The sequence below is a fragment of the Haematobia irritans genome, chromosome 5, assembly GCF_050003625.1.
Source record: "Haematobia irritans isolate KBUSLIRL chromosome 5, ASM5000362v1, whole genome shotgun sequence".
NCBI lineage: Eukaryota > Metazoa > Arthropoda > Insecta > Diptera > Muscidae > Haematobia > Haematobia irritans.
The window spans coordinates 170,885,618-170,908,723 of NC_134401.1; the positions used below are offsets into that span (position 1 = coordinate 170,885,618).

General features: G+C 34.6%; 1 protein-coding gene across 1 annotated transcript; it reads right to left on the reverse strand.

Moving 5' to 3' along the window:
* Positions 1 to 210: 210 nt before the first annotated feature.
* On the reverse strand, positions 211 to 20,080 carry LOC142237637 (uncharacterized). The gene is made up of 10 exons (XM_075309016.1): positions 19,943 to 20,080; positions 10,357 to 10,871; positions 9,316 to 10,275; positions 9,037 to 9,238; positions 8,590 to 8,974; positions 8,150 to 8,458; positions 6,583 to 7,026; positions 6,299 to 6,499; positions 5,465 to 6,225; positions 211 to 3,448 (listed from the first exon to the last, which is right to left on the reverse strand). The coding sequence occupies exons 2-10, from the start codon at positions 10,684 to 10,686 to the stop codon at positions 3,162 to 3,164; spliced, it is 3,879 nt and encodes a 1,292-aa protein (XP_075165131.1). The 5' UTR covers positions 10,687 to 10,871; positions 19,943 to 20,080; the 3' UTR covers positions 211 to 3,161.
* Between the last annotated feature and the right edge of the window lie 3,026 nt (positions 20,081 to 23,106).

Consider the following 23,106-nt stretch of genomic DNA (forward strand, 5'->3'; position numbering starts at 1 on the left):
TGTCAAAATTTTCTATAGAAATTACATTTTATACAAAAATTTCTATAGAAATAAAATTTTGACAAAATTTTCTTTAGAAAAAAATGTTGACAAAATTTTGTATGGAATAAAATGTTGACACAATTTTCTATAGAAATAAAATTTTGACAAAATATTCTTTAGAAATAAAATTTTGTCAAAATTTTCTATACAAACAAAATTTTGACAAAATTTTAGTAGAAGATTTGTTTGTTTGGTAGTTTTTTGGTAGAACGATAATTCAATTAGTTGTAAAAATAATCGCAACTGCTATGTTGGACCAATTAATATATATTGAGCAAAATTTGGAAATTTAAATTTAAATGATAATAGAATCATAGCATTCACACGTTGACCGTTTTGATATTTTATATAATAATAAATACAAATTTTCCCTTCGTAAATTTTTATATTTTTAATTACATTTAAGTCTGACTGAGACCAGTCGATGTAAACGGCGGCAGCGTTTACTGTGAAATATTGATCGCTGGCGCGACTATTCTTTATTCTCAAATATTAATTTCTGTCTCCGATAAGATAAGAATCTGCTCATAAACCCGGTATAGACCTCTAGTGAAAATTTTGTTACCAATTGGAAATACATAGCTATTTTTGCTAGCGAAATTTTCGTTATGACAAAGTTTACATATTAAAAAATAATTGGTGAAACTGCCTTATCGGCATGCAGAAGAAGCTGCATACTGAGTTTAAATGTAACAGGGTTGCATTATCGGCATGGAAATTTTCCGCTATAATTTATTTATAAAGTATAATAAATTATTTATAAAATATAATTAGGAAGATATAAACTGTCAATATTTTCCAACACATATTGTGAATTGAAATGATTCTGCAAATTGTTATCTTTTTTCCAAATTAAGTATGGTTGTTACATTTAAATTAATTGTATGTGTCAATGTATTCTTTCTAATCTGCTTATGTGATTTTTATGACAATAGCACGCTTTACCTTTTCTTAATGTGTGTGTAGGTTTTTTCACTTTATTCTAACGAAATTCAATTCATTATAATTTCTAATACTAATTATTGTGGTTGTAGTTGGTATTGTTGCTTTTATCCAAATGGATTCATTTCTATTAGATGGCGTAAAGTATCATCTCAGCATTGTATAAGATCACATAAGTAATGAGACACTCATTCACGGTGAACACCATACACTCTGTGGTTTTGTTCTCTAACCATCATTCAATCAAAATAGTAATGTACATATTTCTCTGCTCTTTATAGTTCTCCTCCCTCTCACTCTCTCTCCCTTTGTTTTCCGTTAGGAGACTTGAAGAAATATGTACATATGTATATTAAATTTCCATAAATGCTATTTTTTTCTGTATAATTTATAATTTAGAAGACAGAAACAAAATTATAAATGTAAACCACGAACTATTATCGAATTCATCGATAATCTAGAGTCAATATCAATAGAGACTGACAGCTAATATTATTTGGTATTACAATCACCACTCATTTACCTATGTCTATTTTTATGGCAAAACTTTTTATTACTCAAGTGGCAACAAACTACTGGAGAAATGGTCTTCATTTAACAATACCCGATAATGTCTACTACTACATGTATGGTATTTGGTTTGAGTGTAAGTATTCTATGTATAGATTTATATGTATGATTACTTTAGAGAATGTTAGTGTGTATGTGTTGGTGATATCATCCAAATACATAAGTTGGTTTGAATAATTATTAACGATAAAAAATATCCATTGCGATCCAGTGATTAGTATTATTTTTTTTTTTTGTGATTTTTGAGATTTGAAAGTGGAATGAACCCATTAAAGTGTTAATCTTATATGCAGTCAATCAAATAATTTACAATAGGTTTAGGCTTTATGGCATGTAAATGTTTAGCACCTAAATTGAACTATTTAAGCTGAGTACGCAGTTTGATAGAATAGAATGAGAGTTAAAAATCGATAATAACGCAAGGGATGTGTCCTCTAACCACTTCTCTTCAATATACTTCCCGGTGTAATCATGTCACGAATATCTGAATATCTGAAATAACCTACACAGATATTTTTCCTCATTCAATCACGAAATAAATTGATCCAATTAATTTTTTAATTGAAATGTCTTCAATCACGAAAAATATATATTGTATCAATCTCAGCTTTAGTTGGTCATAAAAAAATACTTGATTAAATAAAATAAATTTTAAATTGATTTCATTAGGAAATTTCAATTAATTCTTTAATTGATTCAATTAAAAAATTAATTGAATCAATTTCACACAATTATAGCGATATTTTTTATAAATCCTTTCCGTATTGCATAAGACCAATTTCATTTAGCTCCGGTCTTTTTTCCTCGGGTTACCTTTAAATTTTTTAGCAACTAAGTTTCTAACTGGAAAGAGGGCAGACATGTCCATACGGCATTTTAGAAAGTTTATTAACTAATGTAGCACTAACGATACCTCATGAAAATGGGGATAACTTGAATATGAGAACTGCATATTTTAATTTCAAAGGGGGCTCATTCCATTTTTGGATCATTTCTATAACTAACAAAACAATCGTAAAATTTATCTAAAGAATAATAAATGGAGGGATTAAATTTTGATTAAAGTGGTAGGTGTTAGGTAATTGTGTACGTATGTGTGGGTATGTATGTATATATAGGTAAGACAATATGGATATACTATGTACCTTGTACAGGTGACAAAGTCAATACGAATATGAACTACATATGGATGAAGAAAATAAATAATAAACTACTCGTATAAGAATTTATAAATTATTTAAACATAAAAAAGAAAATAAACAAAAATGTAATACTTTTGTTGGTCGTCTAAATTCATACTTGGTTATTGTAAAATCTAGTTTTCTTTTACGTAAATACATACTTGATATTGTAATAAATTTTATATAAATACTACACACACTTTTATTCAGAGTGTACCTGTGTATCATCGTCATCGGTGTAAATAGTTAGTTATGTATGTATGTATGTGTGTATATATCTATTGTAGATTGTATTATAAGGATTTATGGGGTGTATTGAATGTAGGACATTGAGTTAGTATAGGTTTTGCAGCTTACTATTAATTTTTCTTATTTTAAATTTTATCAAAAAAAAAAATTAAATTTTTAGATAACAGAAAGCCACATTTACGTTTCATGAAGTCCATTCAATTCAAGGCTTTGATGTTCCAGATTACGCTTGAGATCGGCAATTGTCCGTTGTATTAAAGCAGCCTTATCTAAGCTAGTCGTAGTTGTGTTGGTGGCTGTTGTATACGTCATGCTTGTGGTAGAGCAAAAATCAGTCTTTAATCCGTTCATTGACGAGAAATGGTTTAGATCATGACCACTCCCATTGTATGTATTATGATGTGGGTCAGCAATGTCACCACTGCCTGTGCTAAAAGTTTTTGAGTGATGATGTTTTAAGTTTTCTGTAATGCAGGGAATATAAAAAATTATTGATATAAATTGAAGATAAGATAAATCAGTAATCAAAAACAAGAGTTTTTAGCTGCAATCAGGAATTAATTTTTAATTCAAATTGCTTTAGTCAAGAAAATAAGAAAATCAATTACTGTGGTCATTTAAGAAGTTAATTAAAAATTATTCACAATAAATCTCTATTGTGAATGAAAGAAACGGCACTGTATCACATTTTAATCTGGCAATACCGACCAGTGTTCAAAAGAAAACGGGTCCAATATAGTTTTGAATTTTGTAATTTTTTAACTTAAGATCCAAAACCAGAATGAACACACTCACCAAGCTTTTCTACACACAAAAAAATTTTTTTCTGATCACGAAATTAATTGATCCAATTAATTTTTAATTGAAATGTCTTCAATCATAGAAATGATAGTATCAATTAAAAAATTAATTGAAGGTCAATTAAAAAGTTAATTGATCCAATTAAAAAATTAATTGATACTATTATTTTTGTGATCGATTTTTGTTTCAATTAAAAAATTTGTTGAATCAATTAAATTTTTAATTGAATATATTTTAAAACTCAAATTTTAATTGGAAAAATTTTCGTGAATTTTTTTTGTGTGTATATAAATATCACTTCGGATTCAACCACGAACTCAATTATTTTATTATAATTATTTTTTTAATTGAAATTTCTCCAATAACGAAAATTAAAGCAACAATCACAATTCGATATTAAAAAAATACTTGTTTAAAAAATTTATTGATTTCATTAGCAAACTTCAATTAATTTTTTAATTGATTCAATTAAAAATTTAATTGATGTTGATTGTAAAACTCAATTAATTTTTTCATTAAAATCGTAACTATTTTCAATTACTAACTTAATTGACTTAGTATTTTTTTGTTTGATTAAAAAATTGATTGTCTGACATAAATATTTAGTTAAAAATTAAAAAAAAAATCCATCACATCAAATATAAGCCAAGTTCGAAGATGGGCTATATCGGTTTTGATATAGCCCCCATATAAACCGATCCCTCAAGTTGGGGACTTGGGCTTCTTGAAACCGTAGTTTTAATGCGATTTGCCTGAAATTGAAAATCTAGAGGTATTTTAGGACCACAAATAGGTGTGTCGAAAATGGTGTATATCGATCCATAGTTTGGTATAGTCCCCTTATAGACCGATCTCCCGATTTTACTTCTAGAAAACGTAGCTTTTATCCGATTTGTCAGAAATTGGAAATATAGAGGTATTTTAGGACCACAAATAGGTATGCCGAAAATGGTGTGTATCGATCCATGTCTTGGTAGAGTCCCCTTATAGACCGATCTCCCGATTTTACTTCTTGGGTTTCTAGAAACCGTATTTTCTATTCGATTTGCCTGAAATTGGAAATCTAGAGATATTTTAGGACCACATATAGGTGTTTTGAAAATGGTGTGTATCGGTCCATGTAGCACCCAATAGACCGATCTCCCAAATATGGGGCGTATCGATCGGTTTTGATATACCCCCATATAGACCGATCTCCCGATTTGACTTCAAGACACCGCAAGTTTTACCCAATTCAATTCAAAATTTAGAGGTATTTTCGGTTGGTAAATAGGTGTATCGAATATGGTGAGGATCGGTTCATGTTTTGGTATGTGTTAAGTCTCCCGATTTCTATGTTGGTATATATGTTTGCTTGGCAGAGTATCTGTCATCAAATCCACGTGAAATTCTATATATGTATTTTCAATTAACCTGATGAAGAATTTTCTAAGAAAACAAATACATTATTTGATTTATGGTGGTGGGTATTTAAGATTCGGTCCGGCCGTATATAATTGTTTTAATTGACTTAATCCTCCGAGTTTGATTAAAAAGTTAATTGTATCAATTAATTTTTGAATTAAACATTTTTTCAACTTCAATCAACTTTTTAATTGAAAATATTTTGGTGATATTTTTTCTGTCCATATATAATAACCTATAATACCACATAGCTGTATAACATGCGAGGTACTAACCTTCTCTACTGTTGACCTGACTCCTAAGCTTATTGTGATCAAATGTGGCATGTCTCTTGTAAACTTTCCTCTTTACAGGTTCACTTTGTGGACAATAATTATATGTTATTTTTGGTCCCATTGTGTGTTTTATTGTATTATGATTCCTGGCATCATTGTTATCATTCACATTTGACTCGTTTTGGATTTTCAAATAGTTATGATTCACATGATCTTTGGGATTTAGCACTTGTATTACTGCATGACCCTGATGATGGTAATCTTGATCGGAATCGCTGAATTGCTGATTAAATGTCTGTATTTTCATATTGATTTGGGGTGTAGTTAAACGTCTCTGCTGTATGGGCGATACTGAAGGACTTAGATTTTGTGGAGTTGTCAAACGTCTCTGTTGCATGGGAGATGCCGAGGGACTCAAACTTCGACGATGGACTAGAGGTGAATTTATTGAATTTTTCCTTAAACCCGGTTCGGGAGAAATATTTTGATTAATAAAATTGGTCAAATGGGTTTTACGTGGACTACAGGCACCCAATTTTGGACTGCCTGGTGGTGATTGAGTTTCCAATTTGAGCATTTCAATACGCTTATTAACAGCTGCCGTTAGTTCTTGATCGCTTAAATCGGAAGATTTTGATTTCGATTGAGCCTGCTGTTGCTGTTTCTGCAAATCTATTTCACAATTTTTAATCATTTCTACCCTTTTATTTGCCAAAGGATTTAGACGGCGTGGACTGGCCACGGGAGTTTCACGTGGTATACTGTGATACAAAAAAAGGAATATTAAAAATAAAATTAACATCGGTATAGGACTATTGGGCTATATATGTATACCTCTGAACACTATTCCTCATTGAGGTGAGTATAGATTCTGCTTCCATTATAAGTTGCTTGTATTTAACATCAGCTTCAAAATCAGCTCTCAATAAAGCCTTTTCACTTTCAGCTATGGTCATAAAACGATTCTCTTTTACATCCGTAAATACCAAGGAACTCGAACGGTGGGACAACTGATGTGGTGTTGTTTGGCTATATCTGAAGTAAGGAAAGAAATATATATCCATCATCAAGGTCTTCAAAAGTAAAAATACTTGCTAATATTTCCAACACATAATTACCTTTGCCTATTATTGATGTTCGTATTCTTTCGCAAACATACTGGAGTACCTCCCACACTACGGGTTTCACGTGGTTTACGTATGGGCGATCGACAATTATCCCTACCCTCGGAGCTCTTCTTCCGTGTCTTGTGGAAACGTTTTCTTCTACGCTGGGCACTTCCTGCAGCAGCTGTTAGCAGCGATTGTTCGCCCGATGTTTTCATACTCCTAGCACCATGTCTGTATCGAATCGATGATGCCTTACGTTGAGGCATTACAGGGCTACCATTGATGTAGTAACATTTACCCAAATTCACTTGGTCGCGACGTACATCGTGGATTTCTTGCATAGAGGATGTATCAATAAAATCAATATCCAATAGATCGTCTGTATCGCATTCATCGCCAGCATCTTGACCGGTATCTAAATCGGTGGGACAATCAGTGGGATCAGAGTCACTACTGCAAAGAAAAAATAAGAGAATTTTAATTTAAATTAAATGTAATTTTGTTAAGGTATTTTCGGTACTACTATGCATATTTTCTCCATCAAAAAAAGTTGGCAAACTAACACAACACCCTCCCAGTGTGGAATCACAACCATGTCGACGATAGTCCTAACATTCTTCAGCGATGAAATACAAATAATCTGGTCGGCAAAGCAACAACTATGTTTAGCCGAGAGTTTAATCAAGGCAATTTTATTGAGCGCCAAGAAATTAGAATTTATATTAATACGCCGCCACCTGTTTGGGATATCCTGACTTCCCATAAGAATTACACATGCAAAAGTGTTCGACTACCGACAGTCGCTATGATTGTGTTTAAATAGTCCTACGATCATCTGTCAAGGCACATAAAACAGAAACTCAACACAAAAAGACTCTCTCTCTCTCCCTATGATATCTCTGAATAACAAAACTATCCCTTGAAGAGTTCTCTTTAACGTCTTTCGCTGCCACTGCTTCAGATAACCAGGAAGTTTTGCAAAAGCAATTCATTCGCAGTTCATTGATGTCACAGAGCAAGACGCTCTGACTTGAAAATTAAAGCTTTCGAATTCAAGGCTCGTTCTGGGCGGTCAACAATAGTTATCACTTCTTACACTTTTCTCAATCACTAGTTCCTCTTCCCACATAGTTTAACTTTTTCCCCCCAACGGGGTTACTAACTCCGCAAGGACATCTCCTTTAGCGAAACAATGTTTATGCACTGTGTTGACTTTCCAAATATTGTAATTTTTTCTTAATTGTGGTGATCTCGACATTTAAGCCTTTGATACACACCAAAAACGATTGAATTTATTGAACCATTTCGTCTTACATTTGAAATTAAAATTAATGCATTAACAGGCATTAAACACCCTTTATGATTATAACTCCCTCCAACATACTTTACAATTCTTTACCCATTGAATTGTGATTATATTGTCACTCTAGTCAGAGATACAAAATCATCTTCCGCTTGTAACCAAGTTTGCTGTCTCTTTTTTTTCGAAAATAAACTCAAGTCCTAGGGTGATTTAAATGATGCAACTCAAATTCCCCCTCATCCATCTTTCATCTATTCACACACTCGCACTCACCTCAAAATGTCAGTCTCTTTCTCGTAAATGTAACTCTCATCAAATTTTCCCATCATTTCGTTGAGTGTAGTATCATCATCGCTAACAACAGCCAAAGGAGCCTCAGGCTGTTTCCTTTGTGGACTGAAAGCAGCGGCAACAGGTTCCATAGGATGCTCCAGGGGATGATGGTAATGGTACTGTTGTTGCATTTGCAACGAGCGTTTACGTCTCACCGTGTTTGGTGTGTAAGGACGTTGTGCATTTTCCACTTCAGTCAAAGAGGATGAGGACTCCGAAGAAACACAGGCCATGCTACTGCTGATACTTCTAACAAGGTGCATGGTTGATGTAGGTGGCATAGAAGAAGAAAACAGAGAAGATGGTTTTTGATTTAATTACTTTAATTGTTCTCTTTTTTTTGTTGTTGTTTCAGCTCATGCACACTTGTGCTCACTTACCTGTTGTTGTTAATGCTGGTGCTACAATTGTTGTTGCCAGTTGAACTGCTTACGTTAATGCTACTGCCACTGGTAGTGGCCTGTATACTCCACGATGTTCCCACACTACTGCCCGAGGTATAATTCCTACTTGACTTGACAATAGCACTAGGCAACGATATACGATGGAAATCCTGTTCCAGATGTATGGTCGATAAGGCCGATGTAGAGTGTGATGAAGTGGATGACATCGTCATACATGAGATTTGTGATGCACTCATAAGTGCAGCAGAAGACTCATGGGGATGGAGACCAGTGTTGTGCATTGTCGAACTGGATGAAGAGGTTTCCGTGGTTGAATACCAAGGATTTGTGCGTATACGGCTTCTTTGGCGAGGTGATGGAGCTGGCAATGAAATCAAAAGCAAATATGATTAGCAATCTAAGGTTAATCTCGGAACGACTTACATTCAAATCCCTTTAGTGTGGGTATTACCATGGTGTTCCTTATGGGCAAAGGACTATGACTACCCATATTTGGGCCATTTTGCAAAGGATATTTATTGTGATTGCCCACTATCTTTTCATAGGAATCTATTGATGTTGGATGGTGTTTAATGAGACCACTCTCACTTTCCTCCAGATTACGATGGGCAAACGATGTTTTGGGCTGTTGCAAATCAAAACCAGATAATTGGATTAAGTCGGTTTAACGCAGACATTTTACTATTTCTCTCCTTCACTTACCAATGGATCAATAGGAGACATTTCTTCTATTTTATTAAGACCAAACTTATAGCGTTGAGCTTCTATGGCCAAGGAATTGACGCTCTTTGGAAAGTAATGAGTACCAGTTCTCATATTGACATAGTATTCTGGTGGTGTATAACCAGCTCCCGGCGATGTACCATCTGTGGAATAGCCCGTGGAATAAGCACTCTCTGGAGATGATAGGCTAACCATGGGAACTCCGGGATTAACCTGGGAACCATTGCGAAATTTGGTCCGAGTCCCATTACGAGTCTGCGAATTTTGCATGGTGAAATTAGATCCTTGTCTGGGTATACATTCCTCACTGCCTGTGCGAAAACTAATGACGGTGGGATTTTGAATTTTCGAAGGTAAAAGACGTCCATATCTGGTCGAAGCATCATCCTGGGTTTGCTTTTCATCCGAGAATACCGGAATCCTTTCCGGACCCTGTGGAAACTGTTCCGATTTTGGCCTCTCAATGTTATTCAAAATATCCTGTAGCAATTTCTCAGGATGCCTAATCAAGGTTCCTATTTCTTCATAGTGTACAGCATCATCATCCTCGGGAGGAGTGTAGGAAGCTCTACGTTCAGCTACATTGCCATTGGACATATCCGCAACCATGGATGAATTCCCAGGAATTGCAATTTGATTATTATTATTATTGTGGGTCGAATGCATAGATGGTTCCTTGGATCCCGTTGACCAGGACAGCGAGGAAAACGATGAAGTAGAACAATTAAGCTGATGCTGTTGTGATTGCTGTTGTGGCACCTGCTGATTGGGTTGCTGATAAGGCCTTTCCTCACATGAGTTTTCCCTAGTGTTTGGAGCCGTATGATGATTACGCAAATACTGTTGACTATGATGTTGTGGAGCATAAAGGAAATTATCCGATTTCGGAGACATAACATTTTCCCTATCTGGTGATTGCCATCCATAACGACTTTGAGTCTATAACGCAACAAAAATCCCAAACAAAATTAGGTCATTCACTTATTATCATTGTGATATCCTTAGCATCCAAGTACTTACATGATTTTGTATGGGTGACACTTCCCTCCTTCGTACAGGACTTGAGATGACACTACTACTACAACCTGTGTGATTGGCACTGGAGGATGTTTGAGAATCACTACCTCTTTTATAGGGCGATGAACAGCTATTCGAGCCATTGCTATGATGGTGGTAAATTGTAAATCCTGTGGCAGCATGTTTATGCTTATGCTGTGGGTCGGTGACCACCGTTGTTGTAGTTGTCGTTATTCCTTGCTCCGATAATGCCACATTTTTATTCTTATTACCCTTTTTACGAGACCTCACAATGTGATTCTCCATCCAAGAGCGCAATTTGGAGCCAAACATTTTCGTCGTTTGCTTGTATGTCCTTGGCACACAAGGTGTGAATGGACTTGATTGGCTTTTACCGGCTAAAATGGCAAAAGAGTTGCTCCTTTCAGTTAAGTCGATTTGAGTTTATGATATTTTAAATATTGATGACCTCCCATAGTCAACATTGGACGGATATCTTTGGTTATTCCCTTAAAGAACTGCAACGAAATAATGATAGAAAAATATTAAGTAATATGAGTAGGGGAGTGTGTAGCACTTTTTTTAAATTTAATAAAATTTTCATATTTTGATAAATATTTGATAATATAATATTTGAGCCAGAAGAGTGCTGGGATTTGTCCCGCAGAAAGCTCATATACCTTTCAACATGGGTTCGAATAATTTAGATTTGCCATAGAAAACCTTTAATAACACTAGTTTATACGGAAAATGTACATTTGATGATATGTCACTTTTCTTATATATTTTGATCTGCTGAATTCAAAACAAATATTAAAAATTTTTTTATGGAACAGTTTTTGAGATATCCACTTAATTTTATTTTTCCGCTCGTTTTTCAGTAAACAAATTATATCTCGAGTTAGAAATGTCCGATTTTATCGTTGTTGGTACTTAAAGGTAACATAATGAGATGACGAATCGTAATCGTTTATAATTGAATCGATTATAAGTTAAGTGGTTCAAACAATATTGATGCAAAAAGGGCAAATTTTCAAAAAAATCCTGTTTTACAGTGACTCTATTCCGTCGGAAAAGTACAAAGCATTGAAAAATACATAAGAAAAGTCGTATCTCATGAAATGTACATAAAAAAAAATGTATTATACCCTCCACCATAGGATGGGGGGTATATTAACTTTGTCATTCCGTTTGTAACACATCGAAATATTGATCTAAGACCCCTTAAAGTATATATATTCTGGGTCGTGGTGAAATTCTGAGTCGATCTGAGCATGTCCGTCCGTCCGTCTGTTGAAATGACAAAGTATATTAACTTTGTCATTCCGTTTGTAACACATCGAAATATTGATCTAAGACCCCTTAAAGTATATATATTCTGGGTCGTGGTGAAATTCTGAGTCGATCTGAGCATGTCCGTCCGTCCGTCTGTTGAAATCACGCTAACTTCCGAACGAAACAAGCTATCAACTTGAAACTTGGCACAAGTAGTTGTTATTACGGCCGTATATACTTGTTTTGTAAACTAGTGTAATTTGAAGATGTAATTTACAAATGTTTATATTAAAGGCATGCCAGTTGGTTGATCAATTCGAAATTCATCTTCTCTACTCAATTTCAATTTAATTGTTTCGAATACAATTGTGATTGTATTCGAAACAATTAAATTGTCAGTATCCCAGCAAAAAAAAAGCATCGCCAAAAAAGTAATGCAAATGTTCCCATGCAAAAATTGCATGAATTTAAGATGGGCTTGTCATAGGACCTCCATTTTAACAACAGTTGCACTGAATTTTCATCACTTCTTAAGTTGTGATCCGAATTCAGTGTTTTGGACGTGTATTAAAAAATTTTGATAGTTTGAAAAAAATTTATAATTTTTTATGATTTTTAATGTATTTTAAAGCTTGTCTGAAACGTTTGACCTCAAAACTTTTCAAAAATTCGCAATTTTTCTAGAATGGATTTAGCACTTTTTTGCGACAAAATTTTAATAATTTGTACTATTTTATTAATTCTTACTCTGTTTCTAATCTATTTGAAACAAAAAAACTAAAAGTTACCCATTAAAAATGTGAAAAATGCTAGTTATACAAAATTGAATCAAAATAACCTCCTAGATAGTTAAAATAAAGAACTTCTTTGGGAGGACATTTTTTGAAGAACTTTGGAAGATGTTCTAATAACATATTACATATATTATATATTCATAAAATCAATGAATTATTTTTTTGTGTGCGTATGTATCTGAGAACTACTACCAGTGATTTTTTCGCATTGCAATCTTATTCACAAGTGGCGGTGGCATTGGGTTTCTAATTAGAGGTGTGCACGTGACACGAAATTGTCGTGACTCACGAAAATGTTCGAGATTCGTGCGTGAGTCACGCTCATGACAACAACGTGAGTATGCGTGAGCGTGATTAACAAACCAAAATGTCGTGCGTGAGCGTGAGTCACGAAAATAATATCTTCGTGAGTTTGCGTGATTAACGAATTACACTCACGAAAATATTCCTGATCACCAACATAAAAGGCTTAAGAGTTAAATTCGATTACAATTTTAGTGACACCTGAGATGTTAAGAGTTTAATAACACTCTCGATTTTAATAATGCTCATGTTTTCATACACTTCGGTAAGGTAAATTAATAATAAAATTATTCGTGAGTCACGATATTTTTCGTGAGTCACGGTATTTTTCGTGAGTCATGACGATTTCGTGCGTAAGTACAAATATTCTTTTCGTGAGTGTGCGTGTGCGTGAGTCCTACCAAAAAATATCGTGCGAGAGTATGATTTTTCAGTCGTGAGTGTGCGTGAGCGTGAGTAAACTATTACTCACGTGCACACCTCTATTTCTAATGCGATCATTGCATTTAAGCAGGGAAAACCAATCGGCATGGTATCAATGCTCGTTTAACAAAAAACAAGTGCGATTGCATTGCATATGGGAGTCATTCAATGTTGACAGATTTGGCGATTTATTCATAGTATATCTGATGGTTTAGTAAGAAATCTAGACGTGATATATATGCGACCCATTTTTTGTATAAATGTTGAGTGTGGTTAAAGTAAAAATTTAACTATGATTTAAGAGTTTCGTTTGTAACATTGTTCCAATTTAAACAAATTTTGTGTGTTTCGCTAGAAAAAAAAATAGTTTCCTCCCAAAACGTTTTCCAAAAATGTTAATTCTAGTCAAATTCTAACTAATTAAAGGTCTTATTATTAAAAGAGTTCATAGAAAAAATACAATTTTTATTTCTTTATATTTGGAAAATATATGTTTTATAAAGATCAACCGACAAAATTAGCTGCAAATGGAAATTATAAATGTTAACTAAAAATATATTTTAATTTTCGGAAAATTACTGCGGAAATGGTCATAAACAGCAAGCTTGGATACTATGTATGTGTTAGTAAACCCTAAAAACCGAGGAAAAGACGCTCTATTGGTATTATTTTATGTATTTTTATTTCCACATACCTTGGGGCGTATGATGCATATTTCACATAAATAAATTATACGTATACTGGCACTGATATCTCTAATACAATTAATGCTAAGATCGTAATGTAAGAGAAAGACATGATTTTGAAAATCAAATTTGATGAGTTCGCATATAGTGTGTATTCTGTTTAAACTACTACAATATGAGCAGTCTGTTTAGACTACTACTATAACACGGCGTGTCTTTACGTTCCGAACCAAACGAATTTTCTGAATCATATCAAATGTCTATCGCCTTTAGGCGGCCTCCATTAAAAGAGTAATTTTTAGCAAAACACACCTAAACAAAGCAAAAAAGGGTAAATAAAAAAAATTATTTAAAAATCTTTCAGAGACTTTACAGCATAACAGGTTGACTGATAAGTCACCGGTCTGACACATAGATGGCGTCGCTAGTATTAAATGCATATTATTTTTATATAGTACCAACCTTCAAATGATTCGTGTCAAAATTTGACGTCTGTAAGTCAATTAGTTTGTAAGATAGAGCGTCTTTTGTGAAGCAACTTTTGTTATTGTGAAAAAAAATGGAAAAAAAGAATTTCGTGTTTTGATAAAATACTGTTTTCTGAAGGGAAAAAATACTGTGGAAGCAAAAACTTGGCTTGATAATGAGTTTCCGGACTCTGCCCCAGGGAAATCAACAATAACTGATTGGTATGCAAAATTCAAGCGTGGTGAAATGAGCACGGAGGACGGTGAACACAGTGGACGCCCGAAAGGGGTGGTTACCGACGAAAACATCAAAAAAATCCACAAAATGATTTTGAATGACCGTAAAATGAAGTTGATCGAGATAGCAGAGGCCTTAATAATATCAAAGGAACGTGTTGGTCATATCATTCATCAATATTTGGATATGCGAAAGCTCTGTGCAAAACGGGTGCCGCGCGAGCTCACATTTGACGAAAAACAACAACGTGTTGATGATTCTGAGCGGTGTTTGCAGCTGTTAATTCGTAATACACCCGAGTTTTTCCGTCGATATGTGACAATGGATGAAACATGGCTCCATCACTACACTCCTGAGTCCAATCAACAGTCGGCTGAGTGGACAGCGACCGGTGATCCGTCTCCGAAGCGTGGAAAGACTCAAAAGTCGACTGGCAAAGTAATGGCCTCTGATTTTTGGGATGCGCATGGAATAATTTTTATCGATTATCTTGAGAAGGGAAAAATCATCAACAGTGAATATTATATGGCGTTATTGGAGCGTTTGAAGGTCGAAATCGCGGCAAAACGGCCCCATATGAAGAAGAAAAAAGTGTTGTTCCACCAAGACAACGCACCGGGCCACAAGTCATTGAGAACGATGGCAAAAATTCATGAATTGGGCTTCGAATTGCTTCCCCACCCACCGTATTCTCCAGATCTGGCCCCCAGCGACTTTTTTTTTGTTCTCAGACCTCAAAAGGATGCTCGCAGGGGAAAAATTTGGCTGCAATGCAGAGATGATCGTCGAAACTGAGGCCTATTTTGAGGCAAAACCGAAGGAGTACTACCAAAATGGTATCAAAAAATTGGAAGGTCGTTATAATCGTTGTATCGCTCTTGAAGTGAACTATGTTGAATAATAAAAACGAATTTTGACAAAAAAAATGTGTTTTTCATTGTTAGACCGGGGACTTATCAGCCAACCTTTTATACTGGAATGTACCGTATAGATGTTTTTTGTTTCTCCATTTTTTTGCCTTTGTTTCATAATCATAAAGCATTAACATAAATTCAGTTATTAATGGTAGGTAGGGCCATAGTTGTCGCAGTTTATTGAATGCATAAAAACTGGTTGTTTCATTATTTAGTAGATTGATTTTGCTGATTTGTTTTTAAACTGCACAGTTTGGTGCAGTTTATGAGTTGGTGGCATCATTGGATCGTACTTCTTCAAAAATTATGCGAATCGTAACTGTGAATGGTGAGTACTACCTTGAGATGATTTTTTGCACAAAATGCAAAAGCTTGGCTTCAAATGTTCTTTTTGGATCCGGAAGTGGTGCAAAATTGGCGCAGAAACGATGAATTTAACATGGGCTTGTCATAGGGCGGATGTCCAATGTTTAGACAACCATTGAATTGAATTTGGATCCCTTCTTAAAGTGTGATTCGAATTCAGTGTTTTGGATGAGATATTTTGACAAATAATTTTATAATTTTTTATGATTTTAATGCATTCTAACAGGTTGGCTGATAAGTCGCCGGTCTAACAAAGAAAAACACATTTTTTGTCAAAATTCATTTTTATTATTCAACATAGTTCCCTTCAAGAGCGATACAACGATTATAGCGACCTTCCATTTTTTTTGATACCATTTGGGTAGTACTCCTTCGGCTTTGCCTCAAAATAGGCCTCAGTTTTGGCGATCTCCTCTTCATTGCAGCCAAATTTTTTCCCTGCGAGCATCCTTTTGAGGTCTGAGAACAAGAAAAAGTCGCTGGGGGCCAGATCTGGAGAATACGGTGGGTGGGGAAGCAATTCGAAGCCCAATTCATGAATTTTTGCCATCGTTCTCAATGACTTGTAGCACGGTGCGTTGTCTTGGTGGAACAACACTTTTTTCTTCTTTATATGGGGCCGTTTTGTCGCGATGTCGACCTTCAAACGCTCCAATAACGCCATATAAAAGTCACTGTTTATGGTTTTTCCCTTCTCAAGATAATCGATAAAAATTATTCCATGCGCATCCCAAAAAACAGAGGCCATTACTTTGCCAACGGACTTTTGAGTCTTTCCACGCTTCGGAGACGGTTCACCGGTCGCTGTCCACTCAGCCGACTGTCGATTGGACTCAGGAGTGTAGTGATGGAGCCATGTTTCATCCATTGTCACATATCGACGGAAAAACTCGGGTGTATTACGAGTTAACAGCTGCAAACACCGCTCAGAATCATCAACACGTTGTTGTTTTTCGTCAAATGTGAGATCGCGCGGCACCCATTTTGCACAGAGCTTCCGCATATCCAAATATTGATGAATGATATGACCAACACGTTCTTTGATATCTTTAAGGCCTCTGCTATCTCGATCAACTTCATTTTACGGTCATTCAAAATCATTTTGTGGATTTTTTTATGTTTTCGTCGGTAACCACCTCTTTCGGGCGTCCACTGCGTTCACCGTCCTCCGTGCTCATTTCAGCACGCTTGAATTTTGCATACCAATCAATTATTGTTGGTTTCCCTGGGGCAGAGTCCGGAAACTCATTATCAAGCCAAGTTTTTGCTTCCACCGTATTTTTTTCCCTTCAGAAAACAGTATTTTATCAAAACACGAAATTCCTTTTTTCCATTTTTTTCACAATAACAAAAGTTGCTTCAAAAAAGACGCTCTATCTCACAAACTAAGGTTGGTACTATATAAAAATAATATGCATTTAATACTAGCGACGCCATCTATGTGTCAGACCGGGGACTTATCAATACTTCGCAATTTTTCTAGAATGGAGTTAGCACTTTTTTAGACAAAATTTAAATAATTTTTTACCATTTTATTAATTCTTATTCTGTTTTTTACCTATTTGAAAGAAAAAGAATTAGGCCAGGTATAGTGGCAGCCCGATATTTCAGGCTCACTTAGACTATTCAGTCCATTGGGATACCACGATGGTGAATTTCTCTCTTATCACTGAGTGCTGCCCGATTTTATGTTAAGCTCAATAACAAGGGACCTCCTTTTTATAGCCGAGTCCGAACGGCGTTCCACATTGCAGTGAAACAACATAGAGAAGCTTTGAAACACTCAGAAATGTCACAAGCATTACTGAGGTGGGATAATCCACCGCTGAAAAACTGTTTGGTGTTTAGGCGAAACTGGGTTTGAACCCACGACTCTGTGTATACAAGGCTGGCATGCCACCACGGTGGCTCCCAAACAAAAAAAGTTAAAATTACCCATTAAAAACATGAAAAAATCGAGTTATAAAAATTGACTTAAAAGAACTTCCTCTGTAGTTAAAATGAAGAAAATGTTTGGTTTCAATGCTGGTTCAAGATGCGATACAGCACGCGTAACACAGGAATTATTGAGAGGCAAATTCGTTGAACATTTTATTTCACGTTCGGGACCGGTAAATGGACCGCCTAGATCATGCTATTTACCGTTTTAGTCTATTTGTTGTGGGACTATGTTAAAGCTCATGACTATATAGACAAACCTGATTCTTTTGGTGCATTGCAAGACAACATGAAGCATGTATTCGTGAGATACCGACCGAAATGTTCAATAGAGTATACCAAAATTGGACTAAGCGGATGGGCCACTTGAGGCGAAGTCGCGGTCAAATAATCTTCAAACATTAAGTTATATGGTCCTTACTATCAATCCAAAAGAAATCATGAATTTCTCTTAATTTTGTGTTTTTTCTTTTTCTTTTTGAAAATTTTTCCTATGATTCTTAAAAAATCATCTTTCCTTGGATATGCAAATGGAAATATCCTGGAGTTATTGATAAAAATTAAAAGCTACTCTATTTAGATATTCTAAATGATCAAAACAAACTCTGCGGTTTCCAAAGGATAGAGGTGCAATGGTTAGCATACCCGCCTTGCTTAGAAAGGGTCATGGTCTCAATCCCAGTTTCAACCGAACACCAAAAAATTCTTCAGCGATTTTTTATCCCCTCTCAGTAATGTTGATGACATGTCTGATTGTAATAAAAACTTATCTAAGTGGTCCAAACGTACTCGACTTTAAAAAGGAGATCCCTTGCCATTAAGCCAATAGAGCAGCACTCAGTGAGAGAGAAGTTCCCCATCTGTGGTATCACAATGACCCGAAATAACTGGCTGCCACTACGCCTAACCTAACCTAACATATATCCAAAAGCATTCAAAAAGACATTTGTAGTTTATTACTCCAAACTCACTTAGTTATTCAGCCCTTTGTGATACCACAGATGCTGAACTTAACAATGAGAGATATCTGAGCCGAGGATGTCATATATCCACTTCAAACCCACTTCAAAAACATTTGAAATCTTCAGATATGCGATCAGCTTTAAATGGAGAAGATAAATCATCGTTCAAAAATTTGTGTTTTTTTTTTTTTTTTTTTTGCCGACAGTGGTTAATGCTAACCATTGTCCCACTATGGCTCTTTGAACATTCTATACAAACAATATTTCTAGAACTACATGTGGAAAACAGGTCATTTACAGAATCATTATTATTTTCTTCTTTTTTATACTTTAATATCATAGTACAAAATTTTAAAATGTGTGTCTACAATTTCATAAATTAAAGCGAAATTTTGAATGAAAATGAAAAATCCCAAATGGAAATGCAAAGCTATAAAGATTGATTTCTTTATGTATGGTATTCACTACAAACAACCAATATACACGTACGTCATATATTTAAATATCATTCTATTGAATGATCGAACGATTTAAATCTGTTTCACATGCCAATTTCATTCAAATCACGAATGTCATAAAAGCTATAAGAGGAAAGAAGTATTTTAACATTTCCTTCAAACATTATTGGGTATTACACCCTATCGCAGAGTTCTTCTAAAAAACAGTCATAAATATCCCAGCCTAACAAGAATATCTAAAGTTTTCTTTTCTTTCTAAAGTTGTCTCCAGGGATTGGTTGGGCAAACGGTAATGACCAACCAACCAAGAGATAACAAAGGCCGTCAAGCTCATACACACACTACACAACAGAAATTATAGAGATTCCCATGGTGTGATAAAAACAAAACGGAAAAATACCACAAGAGAACTTTCATGTGTAACCTAAAAACATCACATAACGGTACTTTGAGTACAGATAGTAAGTAATTCAGTTCGTCAGAGAGTCTATTGTTTTTTGTCCATGTCATTTACTACAACTACGAGGTCTACTCCCCTTCTCCTCGAAATAGTAGTGAAAGGACAAACTAACACACCGAAGAAGAATGAGAGGGTTTTGTTATTACAATATATTGTGGCATGCAGCAAGATTTCCCAACAAATTCCCCCACTCGCATGCCTGGTATGCAATTCGTTTTGTTAGCTTAGCTATTTAACATTTTTTCATTGGGAATGGGAGTGGGAGACCAAGATTACAATGAATGTGCTGAATAATGTTTTATTACCTTTTTCACAATTTCCTTAGCCTTCTTCATATCCTTTTTTATTGTGCTCATAACAGTTTCGACAATAATTTCAATCTTTTCTTTTTCAGTTTATGTATTAAGCTCGCTCACCCACACCCCAACAGCAGGGAGCGAGTATTACACAGCCACTGACGCTGGGTTCGTTTATATTTTGTGTTTGGTAATGTGAAGCATGCATGAGTTTCTGTTGTTATTTTTGTTATTGCTTTGGGTTTGTCAGAGGATGGAGGAAGTTGTGTGGAGATAACGTCTTGCTTGCTTCCTTTTTGGTTATTTTCTTATTTCAATTGTCAGCAATGTAACGTTTGTGTGACGATGAATACTGGTGATAACTAACGATGGTGACTATGATGATAATGATGGTGATGATGGTCGTGGTCTAGTGCCTGTTTATGTTTGTGCCGCCTCTTTGCCTAGTGCTTCTTCTTTCTTCTTGGTTTTGTTTACATTTATTCGCACAATAAGGAATATAACGGTAATAACATCTGAAGATGTATGCATGAGAACTGGTGTTTGTGTCGATAAACAAACGTCAAGAGGATGTTGTGAAGTTAACGTTAGATGAAATAATGAGAGCAAGGGCAATTTTCCAAATTGGCAGATAATAGAGAGCGAGAGATAGATAGAGAGAAAAATATAAAATAATAAGAGTAAATCATATCGACTTGAGATGAGAAGCTATGTATCTCCTTGTATGGGGATGATATGCTGTTTCGGCTGTTATTGCGGCATCGAAACACAATGCTGAATATAAAGTAACATAGAAAGTGCTTACCGGAAGTCTAAAGTCTGGCAATTTTTTAGGGGTGGGTGAGGACAATGGTGGTTGTGGTGTGCCGTGATTTTTATATAAACGAAATGCTGTAAAATTTTTCACACAATACACTATTGGACGCTTTTAAAGGAATTTTCTGTGGCCATTTTTAGATATTGTATAAATATTTAATGATTATTTGTTCCTTCTACAATTCAATGATTATTGAGATATTTCGAGCACGTTTTATTCAACATTTTGGAATCAATCAATATTTAAGTTATCAATGAATTTTTCTGTGTAATATTACAAATTTGTGCAATAGTTAGCAACTTATACAAATTGTAAAATAATTATTTGAAAAAAAGCAAATTATACTATTGTATTTTTTTTACGTTTAAATTTTGTCGATTTACATATTTCACTTCACATTTTTTAGATACATAGGTGTTGGTTTACTATGGAACAGTAGCTTCTATTGTATGTCTGCTTTTTTTTTTTTTTTGCTTTCTATTTTGATTAAATCTTCTTCATTCCCCTAGGAACACTAGTGCTCCTGTATTTTTACCGTTATTTAATGTTATTCAAAGCGAGTACCGTAAGCAACTGAGTTCTTCAATGTGAATTATACTCAAGATAAATTGTCCTCCTGGAGCGTAGCACAGACTCACACGCAAGTATGTGTTGTTGTTGTCTGCTACGACTAAGATTCTCCATGTAAATTCATGGCCTTTTTTTGTATATTTCTTCATACCTCTCCTCTGTGTTCATCTCTTCATTCTGGATGCACTTGCGCAATTTTGCAAAATTCTGTTTGGATATTTTTAAATACTCGAACATACACACTGTCAAATGGCAAGCATACAGCAGTAGACAAGAAGACGACAATAGTAATGGCATGTGTTTTTTTTTTTTTGGCCGGACTGCTGATTTTGACACCCCTTAAGAGGATGTGATGTTATTTGGTGTATCTTTCTTGTCTTCCGTTTGACGTTGCATACGAATATGCGGGAAATCTTTTAAATACGCCAAATCCGTATGTAAACAAGAAACATGGAATGAGTGAATAATTTATTCGTAACGAGGTTGGTATAACGCGAACACGAACTTTACGAATTTCTACATTAATGAACATTAAATGAAATAGAGAAAATTTTCATTTAGCTTTTAAAATTAACCCCATAAGGTGGGTATTAGGTTCGAGTTTAGCCGCTAAAATCGTCATTTTTTCACGATTACTTTTCTTTAATACACAATTTTAAACAATATAAACTTTGTGAAAAGTTGCTTTGGACCATTTCCCATCGGTGTTATAATAAAATGTGCATCAAATAGATATAATGTTGGAAAAGTTGCTTTGAACCATTTCCCATCGAGTTATAATAAAATGTGCACCAAATAGGTATAATTTTACACTCGTCCTTCCTGATTTATTTTTGATTTTAGCGGCTAAACTCGAACTTAGTACTCAACTACAAAGGTAAATGTTACGAAATTAGTTTCTGAACTGCATGAAAGGCTTTAAAATACGATATGCATCTTTCTGTTATTCATACACTCGGTGCTGTTATAATTTTGCACTTCACAGTCTAGCGAACAATTTGTATTCGTAAATTTGATATGTATTACAGTACTTTGAAGAAACAACAAAGTGTATGTTCCTGCCTTCTAATATTTCAGCAGAGAGGGACAGCTTTCCCTTTTTGAGCATATTTTTTCCGAATTTTGGTGCAAGAAATTCATAGCTATTTTCTCTAGTGTATGTTTGGTGAAATTGTACCTGTCTTGAACTTCGTGTAGCGCTAAAGACATTTTAGGAATTTTTAGTTCTATTTTTTTCTTTAATTGTGGGTATTAGGTTCGAGTTTAGATGCTAAAATCGTAATTTTTTCATGATTTCTTTTCTTTAATAATCCATTTTAAGGACTACAAACTTTGTGAAAATTTTCTTTGGGCAATTGCCCATCAAGTAATAGTAAAATTTGCAACAAATATGTATAATTTTATGCCTCTTTTTTACTGATTTAGTTTTCACTTTAGCGATTTTAGTGGCTAAACTCGAACTTAATACCCACCTTAGGGTAGGTACTATGTTCGGTTTTCGAGTTGAAAACCACTTTATTTTCGCGATTACTTTTCCTTAAATAATCAAAATTATAAATGAAAACAAACTTATTCCTGTAAAGTCTTGGCGAAATATAGAGGAACAAGAAACCACGCATCAATTGTGTTGATTTGTCTGCTTTATATTGAACTGTTTTAATAAAGTAACCACGAAAATTTCAACGCGAAAAGCGAACATAGTACTTACCTTTAAAGAAAACAAAATGGAACTAAATTCAATTTGACAAAAAGTATTAACATGTTGCAATTAGAAAACAAGTTGGCA